Source organism: Hyaena hyaena, unplaced genomic scaffold (genome assembly GCF_003009895.1).
Source record: "Hyaena hyaena isolate Hyena2069 unplaced genomic scaffold, ASM300989v1 scaffold_599, whole genome shotgun sequence".
In the NCBI taxonomy this organism is placed as follows: Eukaryota; Metazoa; Chordata; class Mammalia; order Carnivora; family Hyaenidae; genus Hyaena; species Hyaena hyaena.
Window position 1 is genome coordinate 937,405 of NW_024081230.1, and position 19,326 is coordinate 956,730.

At 34.9% G+C, this 19,326-nt stretch overlaps 1 protein-coding gene across 8 annotated transcripts in view; it reads right to left on the reverse strand.

The window, feature by feature from the left end:
* RALGAPA1 (Ral GTPase activating protein catalytic subunit alpha 1) overlaps positions 1–19,326 on the reverse strand; it is a 259,277-nt gene that overhangs the window by 110,129 nt on the left and 129,822 nt on the right. For all 8 annotated transcript variants that reach the window (XM_039257004.1, XM_039257003.1, XM_039256998.1 and 5 more), the window contains 6 exons: positions 18,270–18,398; positions 14,909–15,034; positions 12,113–12,171; positions 7,667–7,775; positions 6,311–6,421; positions 193–261 (listed from right to left, as the gene is read on the reverse strand). In XM_039257004.1, the coding sequence (XP_039112935.1) occupies positions 193–261; positions 6,311–6,421; positions 7,667–7,775; positions 12,113–12,171; positions 14,909–15,034; positions 18,270–18,398 (603 nt within the window). The remainder of the gene's footprint in view (positions 1–192; positions 262–6,310; positions 6,422–7,666; positions 7,776–12,112; positions 12,172–14,908; positions 15,035–18,269; positions 18,399–19,326) is intronic.

Sequence of the window (19,326 nt, forward strand, 5' to 3'; positions counted from 1 at the left end):
AAATTATCATGATTAACTTAAAATTTGAACTAAAATATAATTTACAGTTAATTAATATACAAATATATTTCACATTATAGTGATTTTTAAGCACAAAATGAATTGTTTACCATGTAAATATATACCTTTTCAACTTTAAAATATAAAGATTTTACTAAACACATATTAAATATCAAACAAAATTTAAATTACCCTCTTATCCATTTCATAAGATGAAGCTTCTGTGCTTGGCAAAAGATGGGTAATAGTGGCTATTAGGATCTGTCAGCAAAGGAAAAAAAGAGTTCAAAATATGTTAAATGATACATCTTAAAACTTAAATGTTAGCACTAAATAAAGTGATACAAAATCTATTGCTAAAAGTTTATCCTAAATACATTTTTTAAACTGTAAATACATTAACACTGTTATTTCAAAGTAACTTTTAATAGGTAAGCTTTTCAAGTATACTTAACTATCAATCATTTTCAATCCTCATATATATATATGGGGCGCCTGGGTGGCTCAGTTGGTTAAGAGTCCGACTTAGACTCAGGTCATGATCTCGTGGTTTGTGGGTTCGAGCCCCACATCAGGCTCTGTGCCGACAGATAGTTCAGAGCCTGGAGCCTGTTTCAGATTCTGTATCTCCCTCTCTCTCTGACCCTCCCCTGCTCATTCTGTCTCTCAGAAATAAATAAAACATTAAAAATTTTTTTAATAAAATCCTCATGTATATAGAACCAAAATTATATGAACTGTCAACTATAAATTTATTTCTTACCAATTCAGTTCATGAATCAATATAAACACACATATATGTTAACAGAAAAATGAGAGATATAGATAAGCAAACATATTTATAAAAACCACCTGCAATCTTATCACCCAAGAAATCTATTCTGCTCAACAAATTAGTTATAGAGGTAGCGTACTTCAACATAATGAAGACTTTATGTGACAAGCACACAGCTAAAATCATACTCAATGGTGAAAAGTTAAAAGCTTTTCCTCTAAGGTCAGGAATAAGACAAGGATGCCCACAACTGTGATTTCCATTTGGCATAATACCTGAAGTCCTACCATACCAATTAGGGAAGAAAAAGAATTAAAAGGCAACCAAATCTGAAAAGAAGTAAAATTATTTGTTTGTATATGACACCATCTTATATTCAGGAAACCCTAAACATCCACCAAAAAAGTTCAGAACTAATAAATGATTTCAGTAGAGTTTCAGGATACAAAATCAATATATAATATTCTATACACTAACAATAAACTATCAGAAAAAGAAATTAAGAAAGATATCCTATTTATAGTAGCATCAAAATCATTGAGATACTTAGAAATAAATATAACCATGGAGGTAAAAGATCTATACAGTGAAAACTATAAAACACAGATGAACAAAACTGAAGAAGACACAAAAAAATGGAAAGACATCCCATGTTACAGACTGGAAGAACTGGATTAATTGGTCATACTTTTCGTAGTGATCTAAAGATTCAATGTAATCTCCATCAAAATTCCAATGGCATTTTTCTTAGAAAAGGAAGAAACTATCCTAAATTTTGCATGGAACCACAGAAAACCCCAAAGAACCTGAGTATTCTTGAGGAACAACAAAATTACAGGCATCATACTCCCTGATTTTGAGCTATATTATAAAGCTATAGTAATCAGAACAGTACTGACAGTAAGGTACTGACATAAAAACAGGCACATCAATGGATCAGAATAGAGAGCATAGGACATGGGCACTAGCAACGCATTTACAGTCAACTAATCCTCGACAAGGGCACCAAGAGGTGAAAGGATAGTATCTTCAGTAAATGGTGTTAAGAAAATTGGATATCCAGGGGTGCCTGGGTGGCTTAGTCGGTTAAGCGTCCGACTTTCGCTTAGGTCATGATCTCGCGGTTCGTGGGTTCGAGCCCCGCGTCGGGCTTTGTGCTGACTGCCAGCTCGGAGCCTGGAGCCTGTTTCAGTCTGTGACTCCCTCTCTCTCTGACCCTCCCCTGCTCACGCTGTCTCTCTCTCTCCTAGAAATAAATAAAACATTAAAAAAAAAATTAAAAAAAAAAAAAAGAAGAAAATTGGATATCCAGTATGAAACTGGACCCCTATATAACACCACTCACAAAAATTAACATGAAATGGACCAAACACTTAAACTGAAACTCCTAGAGAAAACCATAAAATACTGGGAAAACAGTCACATTGATTTTGGCATTGATTTCTTGGATAAGACAACGGCATAGACACCAAGAGCTAAAATAAACAAGTAGGACCACATCAAACTAAAGAGCTTCTGCACAGCAAAGGAAACAATAAATTGAAAAGGCAACAAATGAAATGGGGGAAAATATTTGCAAACCATGTTTCTGGGTAAGGGCTTAAAATATAAAATATATAAAGAGCTCATACAAGCCAGTAACAAAAAAGCAAATAATCCAATTTTAAAATGGGCAAAGGACCTGAATAAACATTTTTCCAAAGAAGACATTCAAATGGTTAATAGGCATATAAAAAGGTGCTCAATATCACTAATCACGAGGAAAATGCAAATCAAAACCACAATGAAATAACATCTTACATCGTTAGAACAGCTATTTCCGAAAAGATGGGAGATAACTGTTGTTGGCAAGGATGTGGAGATAAGAAAACTGATATACACTGCCAGCAGGAATCTGAACTGGTACAGTCTTTATGGAAAACAGTATGGAAGTTCCTCAGAATATTAAAAACAGAACTACCATATGATCCAGTAACCCTTCTCCTGAGTGTATCTGAAGAAATGCAATTGGTAACTCAAAGAGATACATGAACACCCATGTTCACTGCATCATTACTCACAATAGCAAAGATACAGAAACAATCTAAATGTTCTTCAATGGACAAATGAATACAAAAATCTGTGTATATGTACACACAATGGAATATTAATGTTCAGCCATAAAAAGGGAAACCCTACCATTTGTGACAACCTAGATGAAACAGGAGAGCATTATCATTAGGGACATAAGCCAGAGAAAGACAAATACTGTATGGTATCACTTTTATGTGGAATCTTTAAAAAACAAAACAAAACACCAACCAACTAAGCAAACAAAAACAGCCGATTTCATAGAAACAGAGAATAGAATAGTGGTGGCCAGAGGCTGGGAAGAGAAGAGGGCAATGGGGAAATATAGTCAAAGGGTATAAATTTTCAGTTTTATTATAAAAAGAGTAAGTTCTGAGGATCTAAGGTACAACATAGTGATTATAGTTAATCATACATTGAATTTCTGGAAATTGCTGAGAGTAGACCTGAAGCGTTTTCACCATAAAAAACAAAACAGAAAACAGTTAACTACGTGAGGTAACAGATGTATTAATTATCTTGACCTTGGTAATCATTCCACGATTGTCAAATCATCACAATGTATACTTTAAAAAAATTTTTTTTTTACTGTTTATTTTTGAGAGAGACAGAGAGGGAGACACAGAATCCGAAGCAGGCTCCAGGCTTCAAGCTGTCAGCACAGAGCTCAACATGGGGCTTGAACTCACAAGTTGCAAGATCATGACCTGGGCCGAAGTTGGATGCTTAACCGACTGAGTCACCCAGGTGCCCCTCACTGTATACTTTAAATATATACAATTATATTTGTCAATTATTCCTCAATAAGTTGGAGGGGAAAAAATAAAGAAAACTACTCTAAGGGTGCCTGGCTGGCTTAGTCGAGAGAGCATGTGACTCCTAATCTGAGTGAGGTTAGGAGTTCAAGCCCCATGTTGGGTGTAGAATTTACTTGAAAAAGAAGTCTACTCTCTTGTCCTTCCAGACATTTCTGTATACATATGTGTGTAGGTAGATACATATACGCTTTAAAAAAAATTTACAATGAGGCATTTTAAGTTAACATATATTATACACTAAGCAGTGTAATAAATAAATTTGATACAAAAAAATAATAATAAAAAATTATTAAAAGGCGGCAAAAGATTCACATACAGTGTTATTTACCCAGGAAATTTCTCGATCTCATTAAACTTCTTTATGTGCATGTTAAAAATGTATAGGGGTAAGTTTGTTTTTATTGTATGTTATTATATTTTCATGAGTTATTGCTTCAATGCATCAAGTAGAAAAATTCCTCTAAATATACTTCACACAGTAAAAGGCTTTACTCATTAATAGAATCTAGTATATTAGATGCACTTGCTTAAAAATGGTACTGGAACTGGCTGGGCTTCTATTCTTAACTATGCAAACAGGTAAACATTGGTGAAATGCTCCACTATTCTGGGATTTCATTTCTCCCTTCAACTAAAAGTGGAACATAATAACTCTACAAGTTTATCTGTAGCTATTGACCATTATAATGTATAATGAAGCAATCTGAAAAAATTCTGCATACTTAAGAAGTACTTAGGTGAATATTAATATATAAATTGATAAGGAAAATAAGGGAAAGATCTGCAGGCTTTTAAACGAAAAAAAAAATCTGCTTAAAGAATGACCTTAATTTTTAAACAGAATAATCAATTTTAAAAGTTAAAATCTTCAAAAGTTTTAAAACTAGCATGTATTGTACATTCACACATCCAGTTATCAGGTTCTGTATAATAATAATAATAGCTGCAGCCAACATTTATTAAAAATAATGCCCCATAATTTTATGGCAAAAGGTTCTAAGTTGCTTTACGTATGTTTTCTCATTTAGTCTTCAGAGCAACTATGTAAGCTATTGGATATTTTTATCCCAAATGTAAAGATAAGGAAAACATGAGTTTAGAGGGCTAAGTAACTTGTTCATAGCTACCCAGTTAGTAGATGGCCAAATCAGGGGTTAGTTAAACCAGGAGTGTCTAACTCTCAAACCTAACTTCCTAACCATATTCAACTCAACAGATATCTACTGAACATATCCTACATGAAAGTCACCCTAGGCACAAAAAATAATAAAGAAGAAAAATGCCCTTGTCTTAGAGGGCATTTTAGAATTTGTACACAAATATACTTAGTGCTGAAATACAGGCTGGCAACATAGTTGAGCCAGCAAAGCCTGGACTTAAAAATCTTACATACTTGGGTTTGAATTATTTTTACCCTTCTAGCTTGTGATTTCATACAGTTTTTAAATCCTCAGTTCTCTCATCTTAAATAAAGGTGGTGGGGGGCAAATAACAGTCTACCTCAAAAGACTTAAGAATTAAATGAGATAGGGGTGCCCGGGTGGCTCAGTCGGTTGAGCGTCCGACTTTCGCTTAGGTCATGATCTCACGGTTCGTGGGTTCGAGCCCCGCGTCGGGCTCTGTGCTGACTGCCAGCTCAGAGCCTGGAGCCTGTTTCAGAGTCTGTGACTCCCTCTCTCTCTGACCCTCCCCTGCTCATGCTGTCTCTCTCCCTCTCTCCTAGAAATAAATAAAAAACATAAAAAAAAAAAAAGAATTAAATGAGATAACTTATGAAAAGGTGACTGGTATAGTGACTGCTACATAATAGGTGCTTAATAAATATTAATTATATTTCCTAAAAATTTTATTAGAATATGAAAATAAGAAAAACTCTGGTTGGAGAAAAGAGATAAAGATTCTTATTTTTTGAGGAGATGGTATTAAACCAATCACTGAAAGATGAGGGGAGGGTAAGAGAAGTAGAGCATTTCAGGTAGGAAGAGTCAAGGTATGTTTAGGAGATAGTAAGCTGACTCAGGTACGTGGGCAACAGAATACCTGAAAGGAGTCTCTACAAGATTTTAAAACGATGGGCTGAGTATTTCTGTTTTTTGAAGGTAGGTGACAGAAGTCATGCGAATGTGAATGATGATTTGGAGGGGAAGACCTCAGAAGCCAGGAGACTAGTCAGAAGGCTATAATAGCATCTAAAGAAAGAAACAGGTCAGGTGTTGTAAGAAGTATAGGAGGTCACGTGTTGCAGAAAGCAGAGGAGACACAAAATTAAAATGAAAAAACAAACTTCATCTATGATTAGCTAAAGAGGAAAGGAAAAGGATGAATCAAAATAATGTCCTGATTTTGATAACTGGAAGGATGCTATGTTTTCTCACCTAAGAGAGGAAATGAAGCAATACATACATTTATAAAGTTGATGGCAATTATCAATTTGCATGCAGCATTTAAAACCAAGAACACAGTCTCCTAACATAAAATACAAAAGTGCTGTCATGAACTTTGATATCTCAAACAAACAAAAAAAACCCAGCCTGGGTTGCCATTATTTAGCCATGCAAAACTTAAAGAAAATTATTAAATAATTTTCAAGGTATCCAAATCTAAAGGTCTTTTAACAGGGTCATAACAAATAAATTAAAATACTTACTTGAATAATTTTCAAGGGAGAATCTGGTTGGTAAATCTGAAGTCTGGGTACATAATGAACCAGCATGTGAAGCATGTTACAAGCTACATGGGCTACTGTTTTATTAGTAAACTGTAATGATAACAACAAATTATTCATTAATGCATTAGTTGCTGAAAAACTTTAAATTTCATCTGTTTCTTATTTTCATTCTAAATTTTTGTATTAAAATACTATTAAGAAAAATATACAGCTGCAAAATAAGAATTCACAATGCATTCCAAAAACACAATTAACTTTTTGATTCTGAATGTTTGTCTCCATGAAAGTTTTATTTCATTTTCCTTCACCTGGATTTCTGCAACAGCTTGTAATCTTTTGAATCTTTTCTCCATTCCAATCTGTTCCCCATTCCAATCAACTATACACAATATTTTCAAATTAATCTTCTCAAGAACTACTCTGATGCTGACATTCTCTATGCTTAAAGCTCTCAGATGACGCCCTAATGGCACAAAGTCAAACTTGTACGCTTAGCTTTTTATGGCCACATCTATGCCACTCTTCAACCCCTGACCAAACGTCTCCTATTTCCAAAGTCTTCTCTAACACCCAAGTTAAAGTGATCTCTGTTTCCTCTGACCTCAATCAGCATTTTATATGCACCACTCATTTGGTTCTCTCAGCTTTGTGTTTTATTACTCTTATTTTAATCTTTCCAGTCATCATATTATTAATCTTTTGAATCTAGTATTTATAATTTTTTTCATTCTGATATCCCTCACTCTGACCAGTATAGTACCCCAAACATAGTACATACTCACACAAAAATTTGTCAAATAAGTAATATTTGTACTTTTTATGTTTATAATTCTATATAGATACAATATTACAAGTTTTAAGACAAAAATAATATCATGCATAGTTTCACAAGCAAAAAATTTACTCACTCACACTCCAAATAATTAGCTTATTTTTTTTTTTTTTTAACAAATTTCACTCTGGTTACAAATAGAGCATTTAACTTGAATAATAAAGCCATATCATGGAACAGCTCAAGAATTCAGAAAGTAATAAGGATTGAAAAGTAGGTAACAAAAATACTGATTAGGAAAATAAAAGTGACCTTACAAATTAAGGGACATAAAAAGTTGAGATAAAAAGGTTATCACCACAATATCCTATATTCAAGAGTAGGACCACTCAAGGAAAAAGTCAGGATCAAGAAAATAATGTACTAATAAATAATAATAAAATGTAACATTTAATAAATGTTTTATTCTATAAAGACACAAGATATAATAAATATTTGGAGAACAAGTCATGCATTCTATGCTACATTAATATATTCCAGTAAATAGTTGTTTTTGTTTTTACCTTTAAGGAAACACAAATTACATTCAGAGCTTCCTTAATTTGAGGATGATGAGACTCATGGACTAGTTCTTCACAAATCCAAATACCTAAACTGCACAGTGCTACACATCTGCAAAAAAGGCCACCAACATTGATATAAAAAAGTGGATGAGACTTGAAATGAAGTGAAACCACCACCCCAACCAAAACACCACAACAAACCATCCTAGCATGAACATGCACTGTTTAAATGATTGAATCAATTTCTTACTCTGTATATTAGCACATCTTAGCAAGAGAAAGTAGTAAGAAAACACATGGCCTCAAACTCAAAGCCTAATTTTCTTTTTATAAAAAAAAATTTTTAATGTTTTATTTATTTCTGAAAGAGAAAGACAGCGTGAACAAGGGAGGGTAAGAGAGAGAGAGAGGGAGAAACAGAATCTGAAACAGGCTCCAGGCTCTGAGCAAGCTGTCAGCACAGAGGCCAATGCGGGGCTCAAACCCATGAACCATGAGATCATGACCCGAGCCAAAGTCGGACGCTTAACTGACTGAGCCACCCAGGTGCCCCTCAAAGCCTAATTTTCAATTATAATTTACTAACAACCTCATAGGTGGGGATAACACACAGGATCTTTGTAACAAACCTATATTAATAAATTGATATTGCCATAAAGCTTCCCCAACAAATATGTAACCTGCTTTCAAATAAGGAAAGTGTCATTTTATTGACCAACAGCACAAAATGAACTTCAGCAAAAACATGAAGCTGTTAGGAAGGGCAAATATTATTTTCGTAACTCTTAAATTTAACATAACTAGCTACAAATTCTTTGAAACAAACCTGGCAATACAAATAAAATTCATATGCTTTATAAAAGGATTCTGAAAGAAACAGAATTTGCAGAATCTTTTTGTATCTATTCTTAATGTCTTATGAAACTTCATTTCCCTACTTCAACTGAGTTTCAGCTTGAAGGGACTTACTAGATGATCAGAATCCATAAAAGAATCAGTAAAAATCCATTAGTGTGTTCAAGTATAAGCTTCTGATGAAGCACATACTTATTCCCTCAACTCCTAAAAAAGTCAATTCATTGTAGTATTCTGGTATACTGGCATGTTCTGATACTGACATTCTTTTTTTGTTTTTTAAAGTTTATTTATTTATTTTGAGAGAGAGAACAAGCAAGAGCATAGACACACAAGTGGGGTAGGAGCAGAGAGTAAGGGAGAGTGAGAATCCCAAAGAGGCTCAATGCTCTGTGCTGAGCCTGTATATGGGGCTCTATCTCACGACCCTAAGATTATGACCTTAGCTGAAATCAAGAGTTGGATCTTAACTGACTGAGCCACCCAGGTGTCCCCCAGCCCTGACACTGATATTTAAAATTTTTTTTCAGTAGAATGCTAAATTTCAGAACAATTCAACGCGGAAATATTTTTCTTCCTGAACACAGTGGATCAGAAGTATCTTCTTTCAGTTTATCATAGTGTTAATGATGATAAATTATTTACTATCAAAAGTACCAAGGGGTGCCTGGGGGGCTCAGTCAGTTGCACGACAGACTTCAGGTCAGGTCATGATCTTGGGATTCATGGGTTCGAACCTCACACTGGGCTCTCTGCTGTCAGCGCAGAGCCTGCTTCTGATCCTGTCTCCCTCTCCCCCTCTCTAACCCGCACACTCTCTCTCAAGCTCAAAAAATAAACATTAAAAAAAAAAAATACCAAAAAGTCTTCTAAGACAAGTCCACTACTACTTTATTTCTCCCTTACTGTTGCCCACCCATAAATATTCTAAATCTAATAACCAAGTTTCAGGTTTAGCGATGGAAAGCGCTGTACAGTAAAAATAAACTCCATGGATGCAGCTAATTAGCACAGACCAGAAGTAAAATGCTTAACAAACATTTTTATAATACAGAAGTGAGATCAATTTGTGTGTGTGTGTGTGTGTGTGTCTGTGTGTGTGCATGCGTGTATGTTTGTGTGTTTCCTACATTCTTCAAGATACCAAAATAATTTAGATTATTCCCAGTAATATTCAACTCTGTGCTCCTGGTCAGATTTGGGGGTCTTCTAAGACCTTACATTCCTGAAAGGAAAACAAGTTTAGAAAATGCTTAATGTTCAACTTTTTGGGATTTCCTTATACTCGCAAGACAAGCTATTGTGTTAATGATTCCCATGTCTACTTCTGGGCAGCTATGTTTTAATCATCAATGTTCTTTCACTTGAGAGGCAACACAGTTTTTTAAAAGAGAGATCTAGAATCTGAAGCTCTAGGTTCAATTCTAATTCTGCCGTTTATTACTTATATATCTGATAAGGCTCTGAAGACAAAATCCCAGAGTTGTAATCATGGGCCTACCATTTCTGGATGATAGGGCAGATTGTTTAAATTCTCTAGGCTCCCGTCTATAAAAAAGGAAGATAAAAATTGTACATATGTGGGGCGCCTGGGTGGCTTAGTCGGTTAAGTGTCCGACTTTTGCTTAGGTCATGATCTCGCGGTTCGTGGGTTCGAGTCCCGCGTCAGGCTCTGTGCTGACTGCCAGCTCAGAGCCTGTAGCCTATTTCAGAGTCTGTGTCTCCCTCTCTCTCTGACCCTCCCCTGCTCACGCTGTCTCTCTTTCCTAGAAATGAATAAAAATATTAAAAAAAAAATTGTACATATGTCCTAGAATTGTTGCAAAGATTAAATGAGGTAATAAGGTGTTCAGAACAGTGTCTAGCACATAATAAATATTAGTTTTCTAAGCTATCAGTTTCATGCTAGTAAAGTTGGAAGAATAATAATGATTCCAATCATTTCTTAGAATTGTGATGAGGATTAAATGGAACAATTTGATAGGAAAATCCTTATAAACTTAAAAGGTTATCATTATTAATCATTAGCACAGAAAATGTTGAAGAAATAATATAATATGAAAATAATCAAATTTGGGGTTAAGGCTACCAGAAATGAAAATATGGGAATAATGGAAAAGACAATGTCATTTTCTGGATTAGTTGTCCAGTATTAAAATGAAACTACTGTAAATGAAGAATTTACTCAAAGAGATTTGTTTCTAGTTAAACTTGGCTATTAAGAAAAATATCTAACTGTATTAAAGGCTAGAGCTATGTCTCATTTAAGCAAACTGCTCATTTTACATTAATTCTAGTTGCCTTTAAAAGGTTTAAATTGCAATTATAATCCAAATGGCCAAAGCTATAATCCATATTTTAAAGAACCTTGGGTCAAAAAAATGTGCAGATGTTAGGAAAAGAAGAAGCTTTCCAGACATGTAGGTCAAAATAGTAGTAAACACAGACTACTACTAAGGCTAATGACATACTATTAGAATTAGCTTCAAGAAATAGAAAATATAAATTAATGATATTTTTGAGAAAAGAAGGAACATGGTATGTTATTGGTATCCTTCCAATTTAAACCTCCATCTTTTCAGAGAGGTCTAGTAAAACAGAGAAAATGACAGTTTTCACTTCTTAATAACATATTGAGAAAACATTCTAAAGTCTTTTTATATTCTGATTTTTAAAAAGATCCTGATAAAATATCTATAAATTCTCCTACATGTATATTTTTCTAAAATAAAAATATTTCCTTTTTATTCAACTTAACAAATATTCATTGGGTAATTACTAGTACATTACAAGATACTGCATAAGAAACAATGACAGGGGCGCCTGGGTGGCTTAGTTGGTTAAGCGTCCGACTTTCGCTTGGGTCATGATCTCGCGGTTCGTGGGTTCGAGCCCCGCGTCGGGCTCTGTGCTGACTGCCAGCTCGGAGCCTGCAGCCTGTTTCAGTCTGTGACTCCCTCTCTCTCTGACCCTCCCCTGCTCACACTGTCTCTCTCTCTCTCTCTCTCCTAGAAATAAATAAAAAATATTAATAAAAAAAAAAAAAAAAAGAAACAATGACAAAAAATCTGAAGGGAAAGCAAAATGTACTTACATAAAATTAAATCATTTTAGATACAGAAGGTAAAGGCACTGAAAAAGGTGACTAGGATTTTAGTTTTTAATTATAATTATTATTATTAAATTTTTTAAATGTTTATTTATTTTTGAGATAGAGAGAGAGGGTGGGAGGAGCAGAGAGAGGGAGACACAGAATCTGAAGCAGACTTCAGGCAATGAGCTGTCAGCAAAGAGTATCTGATGTGAGGCTCAAACTCACAAACCGCGAGATCATGACCTGAGCCAAAGTCGGACGCTTAACCAACTGAGCCACCCAGGTGCCCCTAGGATTTTATTTTTTTAATGAAGGAAGCTTTGTATTGAAATCGTGAAAAAAGTAAGTATTTAGTAATCTAAATAATTTAGATTTATAATTCAGAACAGCTTTTGTGTATCTGAAACAATCTGGAATGCTAAATAATTCAATCAACTTCTACAGCGAGATTGCAAAAACAGAATAGTTATGTCAAGTCTTAAGAGTATCTGACCTACCGTGCAGGGCCAGAGGGCTCATCTCTTGCTGAGCTTAATACAGTTTTGATTGTAAGTTCCTAGAATAAAGGGGGAAATAACGGTAATGACTAAAATTTCATTCATTCATCCATTCAAAAAGTTATTTATTAAATGGCCACTTTGGGCCCAGGCACTGTGCCTGGTGCTAGGGATACAAAAGTGAAATAAAACAGTCTGTTTTTATCCATATACTTTTAGTAGAGTCCAATATTATTCATAAAATTAGCTAAATAAAGCAATGATATGGTCTGAATGTTTATGTCCCCCCAAATTCTTCTGTTAAAATCTTAACCCCCCAAACATAATGGTATTAGGAGGTACTTATTAGGTCATGAGGATGGAGACTTTATGAATGGAATTCATGCTCTTATAAAAGAGACCACCACAGAACTCTCTAGGTCCTACTCTGGGAAGATACAGTGAGAAGGTGCCAGCTATAAACCAGCGAGAGGGCCCTCACAGAATACAACTCTGCTGGAGCCTTATTCTTGGGACATCTCAGCCTCCAGAACTGTGAGGAAAAAATTTATGTCATTTATAAGCTACCCACTTGGTACTATTTTTTTTTTTTTTTGGTAGTATCTTGTTAGAGTAACAAACAAATTAAAACAAATTATTTCTGAAATTTATAACCAAATACATACGTTCAAAAAGAATCCTTTTTTCCTGATTAGAAGAGTAAGAAAAAGCTTACTATAATTAAAACAGATTTAACTGCTCCAAAGTGTGAACATCTTTTCAAACCTTTGAGAAATATTCATTTAAAAGCAATCCTCTTCTTCTTGATAATTTGTAAAACATGATAATATGTGAGTTTTGGGATAAGTGCTAAATAATAGCTAAAATTAGGTAAATGAATAAAACATTCAGAAGAGAGAATAAAGAGAAAGTAATTATCGAAGAGGACCTTGTAATAAGTTTATGTTTAGCAAGCAGAGAAAGAAAACTAGTCTATTAAGAAGTCACAGAATATTTAGAGAAGAATAAAATCAAGACAGAGCTGTGCAGGAGAAGTCAAAATTGAAGAGATTTAGGAAGGTCAGGAACATCAACATGGGTCAAATATGATAGTAGCGAAGGAAAGGAAAACAAGAATGCCACTAGGTTTGATGATTAAGAATCTATTCCTTTTTTTAAAAAATCATTCATTCATTCATATATTCAAAAAGCACTTATCAGCTACATAGATTGTAAGCTCCTTAAGAGGAGTACCTATCTTTGTAAACTTAGCACCTAGCCCAGGGGCTGGCAATTAATAGATAACTTCAAAGGTATCTGTTTAAGCCCAAGAGCTTTCTATGTCTTAGATCCTGTCTTAAATGCTGGAAAGAAATAGATGGTTAAGACAACAGTATCTTAACTTTAACTTCAGAAAGTCATAGAAGACTTCACAAAGGGGTCTTAGATAAATAGGATTTTGACAAACGATCAAGGTCAAATATTACGTTTGAGTGATTAAGAGACAAGAAGGGGAAAACGGATCTATATAATGATGTTTTAGGCAGAAAGAAATGGATTTTCAAAAGCACAGAATAAAAAAACAGCATGGTATGTTCCATGTAGCTCTATGGCTGCAGTTTGGAGTACACAGGGAACAGTTTTCGGTGAAAATTAAATATGACCACTATGGCATGTAACTTTCCCTTAAATCTTCACTTTTGTGACTGGGAATAATTATTTTCTTAGGCTTTTTGCTTTCTTCAATCATTATTCGAATCAACTTTTATTTTGGAGATAACCCTTCCCCAGTTTGTTTTTTTAAATCATTTCAGCCATTACTACCTATACAATGGCCAGAAGTGAACAAGTTCACTCTGAAATGCAGATCATATGTAGTAAGCTAGGCTAATCCCTAACACACTTAAAACTGCACAAGCAAATGAAAACTATTACCTATCCCTGACCTTCAGGATCTTCTGAAAACAGAAGAAACCAAAGGTACTACACCTCTGAAGACCAAGGGTATAGTTTTTATTAATTGTCATTGTAAATTTGCATTGACCTATGCAATTCTATGGGTAAGTGAAAGTTACTTGTTGAACAAATGTTTTAGGAGTACCAGATGCCAAGCAGCCTGTGAAGCTCTAAGAATATAGCAGTAAATAAGACCTTGCGGTGTTTGTCTGAAGTATAAACCAGACACTAAACAATTATAGACGTTATAAATGTTATAAAGAGAAATATGGCTGGCATGAAAAATACATGCAGAACTCCTGATGAAAATGGAATTGAAAAAACTTCTTTCAGAGAAAAGCAAAGTTTTAAAAAAAAATTATCAGCGTGACTTCTGAGGGGCTATGAGGCCTCAGATACATAGGATCCCCACACTTTCCTACAGCAAAACAGAATATTTCCATTACATTGTTTGATACATCACATTGGGAAACTACGAGAGAGAGAGAGAGAGAGAGAGAGAGAGACAGAGTCAGTCAAATTTGCAGGTTTAGTACCATCTCAATTTTAGAAGCCTCAGAAGTAGCATAGTATCTGTTCATAGGATATTTTCATAAATTTTCAGTGAGTGAATGAAAGAATCCTATGATATTGACATATGAATGGATTCAATAATGAGAAAACATTTCCAAAGAAGTTATCAACACTAAAAAGGCTGTGCTCCTAACAGACATCCTAGCCTTGTGTCTGTCGGGTATGGTTGGCAAATGTTCTTTAATGATTACGTGGATTTCTAAAGGAAAAGAATACAAATTTTATCGAACATATATTATTATTTATAAAATCATTTTAAATACTAAAAATTAGCAACTGATTTCTTACCTTAACATCTGTAAACTGAGACATGACAATATCAGGAATGTTGGGATGGAGAGCAGGCAGTTCACAATATAAGTTAGGAAAACAAACCAAAGATCCGAGAAGAACTTGTGCTTCCACTCTTGGTGCCTACGTATCAGATTTTTAAAATCTTTAAAATGTATTTGATTATGTCATTAAATTACAAGACAAATACTTGATGACCTAACCATACTACAAAGAGAAGCAAAAGCATAAGACAAAATTAAAAAGGAAAGAGGCAACATAAAACGATTGAGGTTTCACCTATACTTTGCACATAAACTACTACTATTCTCAGTAATTGTGAACAGCATTTCCTCATAAGAGCTTTCCTTATGAGCAGCAAATTAAGCAGAAAGCAGCCACACTTAATGGGACTGCAAATAGGAATATAGCTTAGCTGACAGCATAAAACTACCCAAATTTTTAGAAAAAATATACATACTTTCATTTTAAAGACACTTCACACAACATAGTGTACTAATGAGCAGATGAGGCAGTGTCACCAGATTATAGTTGTTACTATCTAAGGATAAAAGTAACTAAGGATAAAAAGATTAATGGTACCTTTAAGAAATAGGCACTAGTGTAGATCGTTTTTATAATACTACGCCAAGTGAAAAAAGCAGTGTCTACAGTACTTAACTAAAAACAAAGTCAGAATTTATGCTTGGCCTGCAGATAAGGTAACTTTTTCTCTTTTTCTTAGCTATATATATTAAGCCATTTCTGAAGTATCAGCACTGAACACTTCTTTCTTTTCTTTAAAGTTTATTTACTTATTTTGAGAGACAGAGACAGTGGGAGTGGGGGAGGGGCAAAAAGAGTGAGAGAATCCCAAGCAGTCTCTGGAACTAGTTCTAGCCCATGGGACTAGAACTCATGAAACCATGAGATCAGGATGTGAACCAAAACCAAGAGTCAGACACTTAACCGACTGAGCCACTTAGTTGCCCCAGCAGTGAACATTTCTTTTTTTACTTCTACCTTCTTGCAAGCCCACGGACACCCACTAATATATGTCTTTGTTTACTAAAATACCTACAGATTGATTTATATGTTTAATAATACCAAAAAAAAAAAAAAAGGCTAAAACAGTCTGCTAGAAACATAATATTTCTATTCACATAAAACAAGACCCTGTATCCAACAGGATCTCCTTATGTTTCTAACTGTTACAACAGAAGTAGTGGAGTGGGACTTTACTATGATTATCAACAAAACAATTCATTTCCAAATTTTTTAAAAAAATCCTTGGGGCACCTGGGTGGCTCGGTCGGTTAAGCATCCAACTTCAGCTCAGGTCATGGTCTCATGGTTTGTGGGTTCGAGCCCCACGTCGGGCTCTGTGCTGACAGTGAGCTCAGAGCCTGGAGCCTGTTTCAGATTCTGTGTCTCCCTCTCTCTCTGCTCCTCCCACACTCGTGTTCTGTCTCTCTCTGTCTCAAAAATAAATAAAAAGCAAACAAAAAAATTTTTTTAAATCCTTATTTACAGATAAAAGACAATACCATAAAGGGGTAGGGCAGGCTTGCAGCCACCATCCCAATTTAAGATAAGCTGCAGGTACGCCTGGCTGGCTCAGTCAGTAGAACATGTGACTCTTCATCTTGGGGTTATAAATTCAAGCCCCACATTGGGTGTGCATATTACTTTAAAAATTAAAGTCTTTAAAAAATTAGCATAAAAATGAAACTGACAAAAAGTGCAATATTTAATTTAAAAAGAGATTAGCTAAGGGTTTTTTTTTTTTTTTTTTTTTATTTCTAGGAGAGAGAGAGAGAGAGAGACAGCATGAGCAGGGGAGGGTCAGAGAGAGAGGGAGTCACAGACTCTGAAACAGCCTCCAGGCTCTGAGCTGGCAGTCAGCACAGAACCCGACGCGGGGCTCGAACCCACAAACCGCGAGATCATGACCTAAGCGAAAATCGGACGCTTAACCGACTAAGCCACCACCCAGGCACCCCTAGCTAAGGGTTTTCTTAAAAGTTGGATAAAGTGACTGAGAATGTTCAAGTATGTGTATATAATGGGAATATACTTACAATGTGATTATAGTTAATAAAGGTAAAACCTAATCAGTTATTTTGTAATCTGGCTGGCAGAGGGAGAAAAGGGGCTGCCCATTAAGGGAAGGAAGATGGTGTGTATGGGATCTAAAATGCCATCCAAAGAGGAAGATTTAGACTGTGTATCTTTAACATCATCCAGAGGAAAAGACTGACCTTAATGTAGAGAGAGGAGTAATGATTGATTCCCGTAATGATTTGTTTTCCTAAGCAGTTTTCCTCAACAAATGTTCCTCATATGAACCACACAAACAGAAAATGACTATTTTTAAAATTTCCCCAAGGATGTTACAGAACTAGTAAACTAGTATCCTTCTAGATGCACAGGAGGTAAATTTAGTCACATAAAATGAATCCCCACTAAGGACATCAGGATTTAATCCTCCTGCAGAATCTTTTTTTAAATTTTTTTAATGTTTATTTATTTTGAGGGAGGAAGGGCAGAGAGAGAGAGGGAGACAGAGAATCTGAAGCAGGCTCTGCGCTATCAATGCAAAGCCCAACATGGAGGCTTGAACTCCAAAATCGTGAAGTCATGACTTGAGCTGAAGTTGGATGCTCAACCAAATGAGCCACCCAGGTGCTCTCCTGCACAATCTTACAAAAGTGCAGGAACTGTGCTGACTAGTCATCAAGAATGATTGGCCTACTTTTGTTTCAGTGATTGTTTTCATAGTAAATTTGTGCCACTCCTCATGTAAAATTCTTCAATGTCTGCTCATTCTTTCCTGAGGATATCTAACCTCTTTAGCACTATAAATGAGCTACTGTCTTCCTCTTTAGTTTACCTCTGCTACTTAAAATGAATGTGTTCCAACTACACTAGTTACTTGGCATTGTCTCCATAGTTGTATAACTGCTAATGAAAAATCCTCACATGCTTTTCAGAGTTTAGGATATTTATGAAAATATCCTAGAGCATATTTCTGGATTATCTCGTCTGTTTTTTCTCTTTTGCTATGACCCATTGCCCTTTTTTTAGTTTCTTCCTCCTCCTCCTTGTTTCCATAGATTTCTTCAACTTTAAATTTTGTTTTGCTTACCATTTTTATAGTTCCTGTGTCAATTCATCAACTAATTTTAGTACTTCATTATACTTAAAAATTTATTTAAAAAAATAAAAGCAATTTCAGTGAAACTATAAGTTTTCCTGAGGATCAGCTTGTTAAATTTACTAACCAGGGCTCCTCCTCTGTTGCTTTGTTAGCTGAGTCCTGTGAGCCACAGTTAACCACAGTCTGTTATATTATAAAGAACAGGAAATAAAAACTTACATTGAGAAAAGCTGAAGAAGCCACTCTACCAGCTGCTAGAATAAAATCCATAATAAGCATTGTGGCACCAGGCAAACCAAGTGAAAAAAACTGAGGTGAGCAGTGTTTGATGATTGTATTGACAATATCCTTAGGAGTAAGAAAAGAAGGGGAAAAGAATATTATAAATTAATCTTGGGTATCAGCTAATCAATATACTTAAAAATAGATAATATATGAAATAGTAAAATAGGCAATTACTACACACTGCCTAACTGGAAAGACTAATTTTAATTCTTCTAAATAATCTATGCTTCATATTATATTGTCAAAGCAGAATAAACTTATAACACATTTGTTTAACTGACATCAATACAGCATATTTTCCCATACTAGAGAGGAAGTTGGAAGGCTTTTTGCTTCAGAAGATTGAAAATAAAAGGCCCAAGTGCTATAAAACTGAATTGCAGAGCAGCTCCTCCTCTTATCTATTTGCTTCCATATGATATCTCTGATCTTTAAAGCTGAATAACCTATTATGTGGCAACTGGAGAGATTCTCTTTATTAGAACAACTGAAGTCCTTTGATGACAAATAACCAGCCTCAGAAAGAGAGACCTAGAGAGTATTCTTAACTTGGTTATTCACTCACTTTGTCTTTGGAATTCACCATGAGAATGCAGTGTTTTACGCTGGATTACTCAATCTGATTTATTTTACACAAAAGGTCTCTGTCCAGTAACTAAGAGTGTCAGTTTGTTTGAGACATGTATATAAGGTAGAACACTGTAAAGTAATTATTTCAAATTAATGGAAGTTACACTTTCACTTTTCAGCAGGAAAAATATAACTACCTCTTTCAATATTAATGAAAGAGGTTCTTTCTTTAAATCAACTGCAAGTGAAATTTAACCACATTATGATAAAAATGTTTCATTACTATGACTTACAACCTACCATAGTTTGTTTTTTCCCCCCCAGTGTTATGGCCAGGATCAAGACCCCTGAAGTAATGTTCTAGAGTCCTATTTCTGACTTCCTAATGTAATGATTATATTGATACAAATGTCAACTCAAT